At 49.0% G+C, this 14517-nt stretch overlaps 1 protein-coding gene across 1 annotated transcript; it reads left to right on the forward strand.

The window, feature by feature from the left end:
• Window positions 1-1277: 1277 nt before the first annotated feature.
• LOC132509394 (galectin-7-like) lies at window positions 1278-3545 on the forward strand. The gene is made up of 4 exons (XM_060130382.1): window positions 1278-1307; window positions 1725-1806; window positions 2526-2734; window positions 3360-3545. The coding sequence occupies exons 1-4, from the start codon at window positions 1293-1295 to the stop codon at window positions 3471-3473; spliced, it is 420 nt and encodes a 139-aa protein (XP_059986365.1). The 5' UTR covers window positions 1278-1292; the 3' UTR covers window positions 3474-3545.
• Window positions 3546-14517: the final 10972 nt, after the last annotated feature.

Consider the following 14517-nt stretch of genomic DNA (forward strand, 5'->3'; position numbering starts at 1 on the left):
GACAGAGAGTCAGAGAGACTAGGGCATCCTGGAGACAGAATAAACCAGAGAGAAACTTCCAGAGATCAAGAAAGCCAGAGACACAGTGTCCGTGGTTCTGCACAGCTGTGTTTTTTGGGCAAACTGCTTCTCATTTCTGAGCCTCAGTTTCCTTATCTGTCAAATAAGGGGGATCAATGGCCCTGCCTCAGTGGCCTGTCTGAAATCAGTGGTCTCTGGCATGTGCTAGAAAGGCCGGAGGCTTCGTTAATGGCAGCTGTGTTATCTTTCATTCCTTCTTTCATCCATATTTACGGAGCACTTATGTGTGCCAGGCACTGCACTAGGCACCAAGGAGACAGCCTTGACCATCAGGCAAAATACCCTGCCCCTCTGAGCTCCCTTTTCTATTATTATTGCTGTTGCCATGGTTATTATTATATTCCAGAAGCATAAACTGGAATGTCAGGGCAGACACGTCCTTAGCCCTAGTCAGCAGGTCCTAACCTGGGAGAGAGGGTCCAGAGTTGCAGCCCACAGCTTAGCCTCTCAGGACTCGAGTTTTCCATGATGAAATGGGCACGAGCGTGTTTTCTCTCCGCCAGGCACCAGGAAGCTAGGGCTGGAGGGATGGTGGCTCAATGAGCCTTCTCTGATGTTTTTTTTTTTTAATAAATAAATTTATTTATTTATTTTTGGCTGCGTTGGGTCTTCGTTGCTGCACACAGGCTTTCTCTAGCTGTGTCGAGAGGGGGCTACTCTTCGTTGCCGTGCACGGGTTTCTCACTGCGGTGGCTTCTCTTGTTGCAGAGCACAGGCTGTAGGCCCACGGGCTTCAATAGTTGTGGCACACGGGCTCAGTAGCTGTGGCACGCGGGCTCAGTAGTTGTGGCTTGCAGGCTCTAGAGCGCAGGCTCAGTAGTTGTGGTGCATGAGCTTAGTTGCTCTGAGGCATGTGGGATCTTCCTGGACCAGGGATCGAACCTGTGTCCTCTCCCCTGGCAGGTGGATTCTTAACCACTGTGCCGCCAGGGAATCCCTATAGTGTTATTATTATTATTATTGTTAACTGTTCCTATCATTATTAGCCCAGAGGAGAGGGACCTGGGAATCCTCAGGGACTGCAGGGGTGTCAGAGGCCCTAGAAGGAGGGTGCTGGCCAGCATGGCCCCAGGGCCAGGGTCTGTGCCAGGTGTGGGTGGTGGATGTGGAAAGGGGTGACGGTGAGTCACCAGGGCCAGCCACGCCCTGCTTCTACTTAAGGTCCCAGCAGCCATACCCACCACCACCACTGCCTGTCCGCTGTTCCAGCCATGCCACCGGTATATGTGAGTGCTCCAGGGGTGTGGAGGTGGCGAGGTTTTGGACCCAAGGCTGCACTGGAATGGGGTAGGGGCTGGGGCTTGGCTGCGGTCTCCTGTGTCAAGGAGAAAACGGGTGTTCGGGGGTGCTACGACGTTCTGGGCTGTTGTTTCTGGGTTGACCCAATCCATCCCACGCTCCCATCTCCCCCTTGGTGTTTCCCCCTTACTTTCTACCTCTCTGAATATCTTCCTGTTGATTCTTTGTGTTCCTCTCTCCAACCCTTTCCCTACGCCTGGCTCTCTTTCCTTTGCCTCTGTGCCCTTTCTGCTCTCTGATTCTGTTGGCCTGGGTCCTGGTCATGTTCTCCCCGGCACTGACCCATGTGTCTCTCTCCTCTGCCTCCCTGATCCACTTTGGCCCCCGCACCCCTGCTGCTGCAGAACATGCCCTACAGGACCTCGCTGGCCAAGAGCTTCGAAGTCGGCACTGTGTTGAGAATTCGTGGTGTTGTCCCCAAAGATGCTGCCAGGTGAGACCTCCAAGCCTCTGCGGTAAGGGGTGGGAGGTCTCCAGGCTCAGCTGACCCCACTTCTCACAGCCCAGAGAACAAGCCCCAGGCCAGCTTTGCCCACCAGGATCTTGGAATCTCCAAGCTATTTCCCACCTTCTGGAATCTGATGTCTTTACTCATTTGTCCCAGGACAGTGTACCTGGGGGTCCCTACAACCTTCTAAGAATCTGGGAGTTCCAGGGCAATCCAAGGCTCTTACTTATAGTAAGACTTCCAGTCTGAGTCTGAAGCAACTGTGGAAACACAGCCTGTGAGTCAGAGGTGCCCTGGGCACCTGGGAGACCTCAGCAATCAAACCTATGACTTCCTGGGTCGGGAGCTTCAGGATTTCTGGGAATCTACGATGCCTGGGAATACTGGGGTCCCTGGTATTGCTCCCGGCCCTCTGGGAATTGGGGGATCGGAGGCACCCCTGTCTCAGGACCATGACTCCTCGGCAACTCCCAGACTCTGGAAATGCGGGGGACCCAGGCCGTAGTACAGTGACCCTTGCCTGGGTGGATGTGTGTCCAGGTCCCCAGTTGGTTTCTGGATGTCCTGGAACCTGGGCTCCTTGGCCTCCAGTCCACCACCCCTCCTTCACTGGCGTGTGGCTCTCAGGTCCCTGTGGACTTGGATGTGCTTCGGCAATCGGTAAGTCCTTTCTCTGACGCCCCCTCCCATCCGCCACCTAACAGGTTCTACATAAACCTGCTGTGCAGTGACAATCCAGACAGTGAGATCGTCCTGCATTTCAACCCCCGTCTGGATGAATCCTCGGTGGTCATGAACACCTGGAAGTGTGGCGAGTGGGGCTTAGAGGAGCTCGGCTTTGGCCCTGCCTTCCAGCGTGGGGAGCTTTTCGATATGCTCATCATTGCCCAAAAAGAAGGCTTCCAGGTGCGTCTCTGCCACAGGGGTGGCCGCCAACACCCAGGTCTCTTTCCTTGGCAAGGCCAGGAAGGCCCTTGTCGGAGGTGGGGAGCAAAGGCGCGGCCAAGGCTGGCCACGGCGTCCCTAGTCCCTCACCTCCCCTGGCGCAAACGCACTAGAGGGCAGGTGTATGGCGGTGACAAGGACGCGAGAGCACGAGCCCAAAGGGTGGGTGTCCAGCGGGGAGGCGTGGACACCCCGGACCCTATTCCCTGTCCACTGGCGCCTGACGTAGAGGCTCTGGGGCAGGGGAATGGATGGGTTGGGAGACAGAACCCAGAATAAGTCCCGGCAGGGAGTGGTCGCTGTAGACCCTCCACCACCCAGGCCGTTCTCCACTTTCAATCTGTGCGTCACAGTGAGGCGGTGGACGCGGGCACCGTGGAGACCACATCCACCGCCAAAGCTTACAAAGCACCCCGTGCCAGCAATGAACTCACTGACTCCTCACGGCAAGGGCTTAGAATCAAGAGCAGCCCTTTTCCCTAATGCAGGGTTGCGTGGGTGACGAGGTCACGCAGCGTGGGTACGAGTCGGGAATGACCCCGCAGTCGCCTCGGGAACCATAAACCGTGTCTCCTTGCCCCTGCAGATTGTGATCGGGGACGAGGAATACCACCACTACCGCTACCGGATCTCACCAGAGCGCGCGTTCCGGTGTGAAGTGGGCGGGGACGTGCAGCTGGAGTTTGTGAAGCTCTTCTGAGCCTTCCCAGGAGGGCAGGTGGGGACGGGGCACAGGGCTCTTGAGTGACAAATAAAGTCTTAGCCTCTCGTCTGTGCGCCTCCTGTGTGTCTGTGTCTCCTTCATATAGACGAGGATAGCAGGCTCAGGGAGGTGAAGACACTGACTAAGGGTCACACAGCGATTGCGTGGCCGGGGCGGGTCCGGGCCTGAATCTCCGAGGGCACTTTTTGTCCCTGGAGGCCTGAGGAGGGTCACGATCTGGCGGGGGTGGGGCTTTGGCTTGCCCCCCTGCAGCACTTTGCGAAGCAGCCAGGTGGTAATGCGGTGGGGGGCGACTTTAGGGAATTTGCAGGGGCCCCAGCCATCCCTTGGCGCCCGCTCCGTGGGTGTAACGGACCCCCCAATCGGTACGTCTGCAAATAGGTCTCTTGGAGACCGCAGCCTCGCGGAGAAGATGCGTGGATCTCCGGCTCCCCGCGCCGATGCCCGAGGCTTTATTCCTCTCCGTCGCTTCCCCGGCCTCCCGGCGCCTGCAGACAGGTGGCGCAGGAAGGGGCTTGGAAGCTAATCAGGGCGTCGCCGGCCTCTCATCTGTCCCCGAGTTGGGACAGGTCCCGCCAGTTCGCGCCCCGAGGCAGACGCATACTGCAGCGACACGGGACGCGTAGGGCCGTGCTCCCGTGACCCCCTGCTGTCTAAAGCGCCGTTCTCACACTTCTTCCTCCTCGGCTCACTCAACGGCCCTGCGACCCCGGCCCTACCCGAGGGATTCTGGAGGGGGAACGGGGAGCGGGGTACATACAGAAGCCCAGTCAGCCCTGAGTGCCATGTGGGGATTTTCTGGTTTCAGGGGGGTGGTTTGGTTGTCCCTAAAAGGCCACTCGTGGGAGAGGAGCCCAGACAACGGGAGCGCCCCCGAATCCCGCACCCACAAGGCACTCGCATCGTATGTGGTTCTCAGTAGCGGACGGAGAGGGGGTGGAAGGTGCGTGCCACAGCGCACCACGTGTTGGAAAGTCCGGAGCTGCGCCCCTGCCGGATGTTTCTCAGCCTGGAACCTTGCGAAACCAGTGACATGTTTCCCCCTCCTGGCCGCTGCCAACATTGCAATCTTGGCAATCGGTGCAGGAGCAGGGCCCTGTTTTCCTTGGTTTCACCTTAAAGAGAGGTGGAAAATCCTGTGGGACCACCAAGCCTGGGCGCCAGTTCGAGCCCTTTCAGGACCTGAGCTTTTTCTGTACTTTGCAAACCGCCTATAACTACCTTTCCCCATGCTGGCCCTTCTGAATATGTTTCTGGGGGGCAGTGGAATGAGGGGTCCCCTGCGGAGACCTGAGAAAATCTGGCATCCCTTGGGACTCCAGGGCTCATTGTTAAATGAATTAATTTTTATTTTATGTGTGTTTTCATGTAGTTACTGAACATTAAAAAATGTTTGTAAAGATAATATACTATACAGTTCGAATTTCAACAAATACAGTGGAAAGTAAGGCACTATTGGCACAATCACAAAGGGGTTGGATTCTGCCGTTTAGATGGTAATGATTCATCAGTGTTAATTTCCTGAATTTCACCTCTGTCTTACCGTGTATATAGTGGAGAATGTTCTTATTTATACAAAATACAAACTATTTGGATATAAAGAGGCAGCATGTTGGCAACTTATTCATAAATCGTTCAAGAAAAAACTGAAGTTTATATTGTACTTAAAACTTTTTGTCATTTCAAGAAATATATATATATATTATATCATAAATGTATGATATGATCTTATATGTAGAATTCCCTAAAGATTCTCCCCCCCATTGCTAAAACTTGAATGAATGAATTCAGAAAAGTGGCAGGACACATAGTCAACACACAAAAATCAGCTGCATTTTCCTACACTGAGACTTTGTTTTTGTAACAGAGAGATATATACACAGCTTCACTCATTTTGCTGGCTTCCCAGGACTCCACTGCAAGGAGTAACACAACTAAAGTCACTTGAACCCGCTGGATGTCTACTGGTGTCACATCATCTCCTACCTACAAACTACTCTTCAATGAGTTTCCTTGGACCTACCTACAACAGCCCAAAGCTTTTATCTTTTTAATAATCTCCAGTTATTAGAAAATATATGCATAAAAAAATAAGGAAAATATATGCACACTTATTGTACGGTTTTGAATGAGAATTTTTAAATTACCCACAATTTTACCACTCTGAAATAATCACACAGTATATTAGTGTGTTTCTTTCTAGTCATTTTTCTATAATAATTTATCTACATTGTACATTTTGGGGAAAACTGGAATATATATATTTATATACCTATTTAGCTAACATTTCCTGAGTCCCTACTATGTGTTAGTCACTGTGCTAACCATTTGTTCAATCCTTAAAATGACTCTCTGAGATACTTTTTCTTTTTCATTTATAGAAAGACAATATTTTTTATTTTAAAAAATTTTTAAATTTTTTTATTGAAGTATAGTTGATTTACAGTGTTGTGTTAATCACTGCTGTACAGCAAAGTGATTCAGATATATATCTATATATATATACATTCCCTATTTATTTATTTATTTATTTATTTATTTTGGGCTGCACTGAGTCTTTGTTGCTGAGCGCGGGCTTTCTTTAGTTGCGGCGAGAGGGGGCTACTCTTTGTTGTGGTGCGCAGACTTCTCATTGCGGTGGCTTCTCTTGTTGCGAAGCATGGGCTCTAGGTGCGTGGGCTTCAGTAGTTGTGGCATGAGGGCTCAGTAGTTGTGGCACGCGGGCTTAGTTGCTCTGCGGCATGTGGGATCTTCCTGGACCAGGGATCGAACCCGTGTCCCCTGCATTGGCAGGCGGATTCTTAACGACTGCGTCACCCGGGAAGCCCCCCGTTTTAATTAGATTGTTTGTTTTCTTATTATTGAGTTATGAATTCTTTATGTTTTCTGGATATAGTCCTTTGCCAAATATATGTATTGTGAATCTGTAATATGTATTCTCCTCTATGTAAACACAGACTAAAAACAAAAGACTAATTTTTTTTATTTTTTAAACTGTGCCTTTCTCAGAGCGGAAGTGTTTAATTGATAAATTCCACCATATCAGGGTTGTTTTTTTTTTCTGTTATGCTGTGTGCCTTTGTGTCCTATTTAAGAAACCTTTGGAAATTCCCTAGCGGTCCAGTCGTTAGGACTCGGCACTTTCACTGCCAAGGTCCAGGTCCAATCCCTGGAGCGAGAACTAAGATGCTGCAAGCCTCTCAGCATGGCCAAAAAGAAAAAGAAAAAAGAAAAAAAAGAAATTTTTGTCTACCTAGGGTCACAATTTTAAAAATGTTTCCTTCTAGCTGTTTTATAGTTGTAGCACATATGCTTGGGTCTATGATCTATTTTTAGTTAATTTTTTGTATGGTGTGATGTAAGGGTTGTGGTTCTCTTCTTACCATATGGACTTCTAGCTATTTCAGCACCACTTGTTGAAAAGATTGTCTTTTCTCCCATTGAATTACCTTGGCTATTTTGTCAAAAGTTAATTGACCATATATGTGTGTGTTTATTTCTGGCCTCACTAGTCTTCTAACTCCTTGATCTTTTTGTTTACCTTTATGCCAATATGACACTCCTGATTTCTGTAGTTTTATAGTAAGTCAAAAATCACATAGTGGGCTTCCCTGGTGGCGCAGTGGCTAAGAATCTGCCTGCCAATGCAGGGGACATAGGTTCAAGCCCTGGTTCAGAAAGATCCCACATGCCATGGAGCAACTAAGCCTGTGCACCACAACTACTGAGCCTGCGCTAGAGCCCCCGAGCCACACTGCTGAGCCCACGTGCCACAACTACTGAAGCCTGCGCACCTAGAGCCCATGCTCCGCAACAAGAGAAGCCACCGCAATGAGAAGCCCGCGCACCACAACGAAGAGTAGCCCCTGCTAGCCACAACTAGAGAAAGCCCGCGTGCAGCAACAAAGACCCAACACAGCCAAAAATAAATAAATAAAATAAAATCTTTTTAAAAAAAAATCACATAGTATAAGTCTTGCAACATTGTTCTTCTCAAAATTACTTTGTTGTAGGTCTTTTTTGTATTCATACACATTTTAAAATTTTTATCAGCATTTCTAAAATTAATTAATTTTTTAAAAAAATTATTTATTTATTTATTTTTGTCTGTGTTGGGTCTTCGTCGCTGCACTCAGGCTTTCTCTAGTTGCGGTGAGCGGAGGCTACTCTTCCCTGCGGTGCATGGTCTTCTCATTGTGGTGGCTTCTCTTGTTGCAAAGCACGGGCTCTAGGCGCGCGACCTTCAGTAGTCGTGGCATACGGGCTCAGTAGTTGTGGCTTGTGGGCTCTACAGCGCAGGCTCCGCAGTTGTGGCACGCGGGCTTAGCTGCCCTGCAGCATGTGGGATCATAGCTCCCCGACCAGGGATTGAACCTGTGTCCCCCACATTGGAAGGCAGATTCTTTACCACTAGACCACCAGGGAAGTCCCTTGGAGTCTGTTTTTAAGGAACTCACTCTAAGACACAGGGCGATTTAAATATATGTTTCATTTAAGTTAAACTCCAGGGGCCATCAGTTGGCCTAAGGTGGAATACACACTTCCAGAAGAGTCAGCCAGCATCTGATCAAAAGCCAAATAGGCAATTACCTCAAGGGCTTCAACTATCTTTGAGAAACACCAGAGACTTCACTAATTAGCATGATGAAAGTTAGAAATGGCTTTTCATTTGCATATTGAGTGGCTTATTAATAATTAACATAGTGGGTGTTAAAAATGGCCTGTTATTGATGAAATTGGTAGCTTGCAGTGTTGACTAAAGTATTTTAGACACTTTCCACCCTTGTTTGAATAGTGTATAAGAATCTAGTAAACTTTCATCATTTTCCGTAAGGTGAGAAAAGAAACCTACAGATTAAAAGCGATTTAAGAGGCATGTCAATCAACTTCAGCGAAGCTACCTTATTTGGGTCCTGATCCAAATAAACTACTAATAATTTTATTACATTTATGAGACAATTGGAAATGTGGATATTTGATGATATTAAGGAATTATTGTTAATTTTCTTGGTGTGACAATGGTATTCAGGTTATGGTTCTCTTTAAGAGTTTCTATCTTAGAGAAATACATTGAAATATTTACTAAGGAAATGAAATGATGTCTGGGATTTGCTTCAAAATTATACAAGAGAGGTGGGGTAGAAGTGAAGCTGGATTTGAGTTAAAAATTGTTGAGCCTGGCTGATCAAGATACGAGGCTTCATTATATCCTTCAGTCTGCTTCTGTTTGTGTTTTAAATTTTCTGTAACAAAAGGTACTGTTTTTAGAGAACAGTGTCATACTGTGGGTATTCTTCCGAGGCTTGCTTTTTCACTGAACATTATGTTTCTAAGGGTCACCCATGCTGTATCTGCAGTTCATCCAATTTTCACTTCTGTGAAGTCTTCCCTAATTTTCTCATTGTGCTGACAAAAGATATTTGAGATGTTTTCAGGTTTTTGCTATTACAAACCATACTGCTATGAATGTTTTTGAACACGTCTCCTGGGATACATGTCACATGCATTTCTTTAGGATACGTATACCTGGGAGTGGAATTGCTGGGTTATAGCATAGGCATTTGCTGAGTAATGCCAAATTGTCTTCTAAAGTGTTTGTACCAAGTTACACCTCTCCATCAGCACTTCTGTTGCTCCACATCCCTGCCAACACTTGGTATTTTCAGACTTCTTAACTTTCTTCCTCATCTAGTGGGATAATGGTATTTCATATGGTTCTAATTAGCATTTCCTTAGCATATGCATATTAGCATATGCTTATTGGCCATGCTGCTTATTCGGCAACTGCTTATTCATGTTTTTGCCCGTTTTCTATTGAGTCAACTTGTTTATTTACGGGGGCTCTTTGTATATTCTGAATACTGACCTTTTGAGAAGCAGTATAGTATAATCAGTAAGCCAGACCACCAGATTAAAATCCTGAGTGTGCAACTGTGAGAGCATGGCCACAACACCACACTTCCCTGTATCTCAGTTTCCTCATCTGTAAAATGGGGTCACTATAAACCTTACCTTTTGCTATGGGCTGAATGTTTGTACCCCTCCCCACCAATTCACATGTTGAAGCCCTAACTCCCAATGTGGTGGTAGTTAGAGGTGGGGGCCTTTGGGAGGTAATTAGGTTCAGATGAGAGCATAAGGGTGGGGAATCCCCATGATGGAATTAGTGCCCTGATAAGAAGAGGAGGAGAGGGAATTCTCTGGTGGACCAGTGGTTAGGACTCAGCACTTTCACTGCCGGGGTCTGGGTTCAATCCCTGGTCGGGGAATTAAGATCCCACAAAAGCAAACAAACAAACAAACAAAAAACAGATGGGACATAGAATTAAATATAGTGAAAAACTACAGATCTTCCAAATGAAAAAAAATAAATAAAAAAGAAGAGGAAGAGACACCTGAGCTCTCTCTCTGCCATGGAAAGATACACCAAGAAGATGGCCGTTTGCAAGCCTGGAAGAGAGCTCTCAGCAGGACCTGACCATGCTGACACCCTGATCTGGGACTCCCAGGCTCCAGAACTGAGAAATAGTCATTGTTGTTTGAGCCCCCAGTCTGTGGTCTTTGCTATAGCTGCCAGAGCATATTTATGATCTCTTGTGCACAGTCACAGCAAGTGCTCGGTAAATAGTAAGCATTTGTTATTATATGTGTAACAAATACCTGCTCTCTATGGTGGGTCTTTTCATTTTCATGATAGCATTTCAGGCAAAAAAAAAAAAATGTTTTTTTTAATTTGGCTCAAGTGCAGCCTTAACTTGATGAAACAGGAACACTCTACTTTGCTGGTTAGGTAAGGAAGCAGGAGTAGAAGCCGAGTAACTGGCACCAGACCCCTTACTCCATGACAGTGAAGGATTCCTTACTCTACAGGGAATTGATGTCCTCGACATTCCGGCTAGCGCACCGCTGCAGAAATCATGCCAACTGAATTAGGAAGGTTTCTTTTGGTTGCTAGTGACATAAATAAATAAATAATAAATGGGAAAAAGAGAGGAGAATTATTGACTCCGTTAATGTAAAAGTCTGGTTTTGAGCACACCCGATTGAGGGGTTGTCTGCTCGCGGGAATCTTGTCACTGGCTCTGCTTCCCTCAGCGTTGTCCTCACTCTCAGGCAGGGTCTCCGGACTACACGGCCAAGGTAGAGCTGAGCCACTCGGGGCTTACATGCCGTCCGCTTAGTGGCCTCAGGAAAATAGAAGCCCTGTCCTGATTCCCAGGTACTGAACAAGGGGTGTGACCGAGGGGCGTGACCAGGGGCTGAGGTGCTCTGATTGGCTGTTCTGAGTCACATGCACTTCCCTGGAGCTGGAGGGAGGGGCCAGCCCTACCAGAGCCACAGGGCTTGAGAATAAGGGGCCCGTGGGTCCCCAAAACATAATGGGGGTGCTGATTCCGGAAAGAGGTCGGGGGTGCTGGGCTCACAAAGCATCTACTACAGTAACATCAATGCGTTCTTCTTACCTTGGCTGGGGAAAGCATATTTGGGACTCCGGATTCAAGGAGCGATGTGGGGAGTGATGATCAAGAGAACACTTGCTTGTGGGTTGTGAGCAGAGCCCTGAAGCATGGCAGCCGGCAGGCAGCTAGGAAGAGCAGCAGCCTGGAGGGGCCTTGCAGGAGGGGCCGGGGAAGGGGCAGGTAGGAGGCCAGAGCATCTGACAGGATTTTTACATCATTGCGAGATGTCAGGTTTTACTAAAAGCTTCCTCCTACTGTTAGTGGTACTTTGGGGCAAATAAAGGGGAGAGGGCCGTGACCTCGCGGGGTGAGAACATGGAGAACAGATAATGGGATGGTGGAAGTGACTGTAGAAATGGCAGAGACAGCAGCCAAAGCCGGTGATGATAGGTGACCATAGATGGGATCACAGGACGTAGTCATGACATAGAACGTTCATTGAGCAACTACTGTGTGTCGGGCACTGTTCTGAACATGTCTCACATATCGACTCATATGTTTCTCACAACACCCAGAGATAGGTCTTATTATTACCCCCATTGTAAAGATGAGGAAACTGAGGCACAGAGAGGATAAGTGACTTGCCCACGACACACAGTTCTGAGTGGCAGCTCTGAGATTTGAACCCAGGCCCTCTGACTCCTAACCCTGTCACATGCCTCACGTGGAGGGTTGGTCTTTGCAATTCCATAGGAAGAAAACCTGTTTATAACCTCCTTTTTGTGGCCACACAGCCGGGAGGCACAGACAATATCTGTTTGTCCATCTGGAGGGAAAGATGCCAGAGGGCTGAGGGACATCTAGTATCACAGAGGAGACAAGGCTCTGCTGGGGCAGGAGACCCCCCTGCTGAGTGTGGAAGGGCTGTGGGGATGAAAACTGGTGAGTTTCGGCCACTTGAAACCTATTTCTCCCATTTCTTCCAATGGCTCTGAGGTAGGAGATAGATAGGCCCCAGACTCAGCAGCTGCAGCTGGTCTCCTGCTGATGCTTTGAGATGGGATACCAGCGGGAGCATCGGGCCCTGATTGGGTGCATTCTTGTGGATTTCCCAGCCCAACACATGCGCAGAGAAGGCCTCAGTCTAGGTTCAACCATCAGTCTCGAGGTAAAACCAACAAGAGGGAATGCTTCAAATATAAGTCAACTGGCCACTGGGCCTGTAAATGCCAGGAGCGCCCCCAGGCCACGCACAGTCTGCAAAGAGACCGGTCTCTGGAGATGGGCGTACCCTCAATCCTGAAGGGGAAAGGCGTCTCTGCTCCAGATGGCCATGCTGGACAACTGAGGCGGTCCCAGGGATTCTGGCGGCTCCCCCATGCCCCCTCACGAGCTATCTGTCTCTGTCGAGGAGCCCCAGGTGGTCCTTGATGTGGCAGGTAAGAAGATGGAGTTTTTAAATTGATACGGCAGTCACTTATTCTGTCTTGATTTCTCATGCTGGGCCTCTTTCCTCTAAAAGTTGCACAGTTAACTGGTGTTGACAGACAGCCTTGAGCGCATTACTTCCCTGGGCCCCTAGCTTGCCGGTTTGACCAGTGTTTGATCTCACATGCCTTTCTAGTTGTTCCTGAGTGTCCTACCCTACTACTGGGGTGAGGCCTTCTGGGCTCCCTTGGGGCTATATTAGGGTTAAGGGTGGGCCTAGGGCAGCCCTTTGTCTTGACCCTGGCTAAGGCAGATCAATGGGAAAAGCAAGGGCCTACTCGAAGGCTGATCTTCAGCGCTTGCTTTTTTAACCTGCTTGTTAAGTTTGCTTTTTCCAGGTTACAGCAATTCAAGATGATGGCGATGCAGGGATTGCATCCACTGCCTGAAACCAGTCCTGCCGGAATAACAGCGGAAGTTGCCCTGGGGCCCCGAACAAGGCAAGGTAAGAGCTCCATGGCCCCGATGAGGTCGGGTCTATGAACCCAATGTCAGCCTGAAGAAGCTACAGAAGATGAACCATTGCCCTTCATCCTCCCAATAAGATGTTTTTGAGTCCACATCTCTCAGGAGGGATTTGACGTAGGAGATAGGCCCCCGGGTGAGCAGTTGCAGCTGGTCTCCTGCTGCTTCGAGATGGGGTACCAGCGGAGGTATTGGGCCCTGACTGGGCGCATTCTTGTGGATTTCCCAGTCCAAAACATGTGCAGAAAAGGCCCTCCGTCTAGGGAAAGGGCCAAAGGAGGGAGAAGATGCCAGCTGGAATCCATCTTGGCTGAGAGATTGGTGCCCACACCAGGACCAAATATGGAGATGATTGGTCAGAAAAAAAACCCGGAAAGTTGCCCGTATAAAAGCAACCTAAGCTGCCCCTATTGTGTGCAACCTCTGTTGCTCTGCCACGTGTACTTTGCTTCTAATAAACGCTTTTATCTTTTTCGTAATCTTTGTCTCTTTGCTGAATTCTTTCTTCAAAGAAGACAAGAACCAAGATCCTTCTTCCAGCCGCTCCACCACCAGAATCAGCTACAGCATCCTTTTGGGGAAATACTATTCTACCGAACCCTGAGCCACAGGTGGGCAGGATGGGGTGTCATAGTCACCGGTGGGCCTTGCCCCAGCCCAGGACAGGTAGATGCAGAGCGGCCCCTCCATGGTCAGCTCTGCCTGGGGCGACCAGGCTGAGGTCTGCCTTGTCGGGGAGGGGAGAGATGGGGGTCCCACTTTGGGTGACTGAGGAGTTGCAGGGACAGGGAGAAAAATGGAGAGGGACAGAGAGTGAGGCACATACAAGAAAGACACAGAGAGAAAAAGAGACACAAGAAGAGATATAAAGAGAGAGATGGAGGGACTTCCCAGGCGGTCCAGTGATTAAGACTCCATGCTTCCAATGCAGGGAGCGTGGGTTCGATCCCTGGTTGGGAACTAAGATCCCACATGCTACGCAGCCCGGCCAAAAAAAAAAAAAGAGAGAGAGAGAGAGAGATGGAGACAGCGGGAGATACAGAGAGAGATACAGATACAGATAAACAAAAAATGGAGAAAGACAAAAGGAGACCAGAGAGATGGACAGAGACAGTGAGGTCAAGATAGAGAAGAGAGATAACAATGGCAGGCAGAGAGAGAAACTGTCAGATGGAGAGAGAGAGATACAGCAGTAAAGATAACTCCCTCCAGGTTAAATCAGGCTATAAAAAAGGCAGATCAAAGGCACTAAAAAAAAAAAAAAAAAAAAAAGATGCCTCTCTCTCCATCCCTGCCCTTCTCAACCCCACAGAGGGAGGCCTGCAGGGACAAGCTGGCGGAGATGCACCGCCCACACTGACCTCCTTCTAGGCACTCCCACAGCAGCAGCCGGTCCTCCTTCAGCTCTGCCCACCTTCCCTCCTGCTGCTGGCCAAGCCCATTAAGCTGCTACCCTGGCCACAGCTGAAGGCCCCACGCCCTGAGGAGGAAAACACTGAAGAGGCATCCTTGCTCCCCGGCACCACAAACCATCAATTAGTATTAACGAGGGAAGGTTCCTCTCTGCCTAAAGACCCCCATCTGGGCTCAGTTGGAGGGGAGGCCCCACCCCCATGACTCAGGAGGTTAAAGGGCCTAGATCCGGCCTGTGAGCCCACAGTGTCCGG

Source organism: Lagenorhynchus albirostris, chromosome 19, assembly GCF_949774975.1.
Source record: "Lagenorhynchus albirostris chromosome 19, mLagAlb1.1, whole genome shotgun sequence".
Taxonomy (NCBI): domain Eukaryota; kingdom Metazoa; phylum Chordata; class Mammalia; order Artiodactyla; family Delphinidae; genus Lagenorhynchus; species Lagenorhynchus albirostris.

Excerpts from the sequence above, each read along its gene's own strand:
- LOC132509394 (XM_060130382.1), top strand. Across the intron at positions 1,807-2,525 it reads TGGTGTTGTCCCCAAAGATG|CTAACAGGTTCTACATAAAC; the intron begins CTGCCAGGTGAG and ends CCCATCCGCCAC. Across the intron at positions 2,735-3,359 it reads CCCAAAAAGAAGGCTTCCAG|ATTGTGATCGGGGACGAGGA; the intron begins GTGCGTCTCTGC and ends TTGCCCCTGCAG.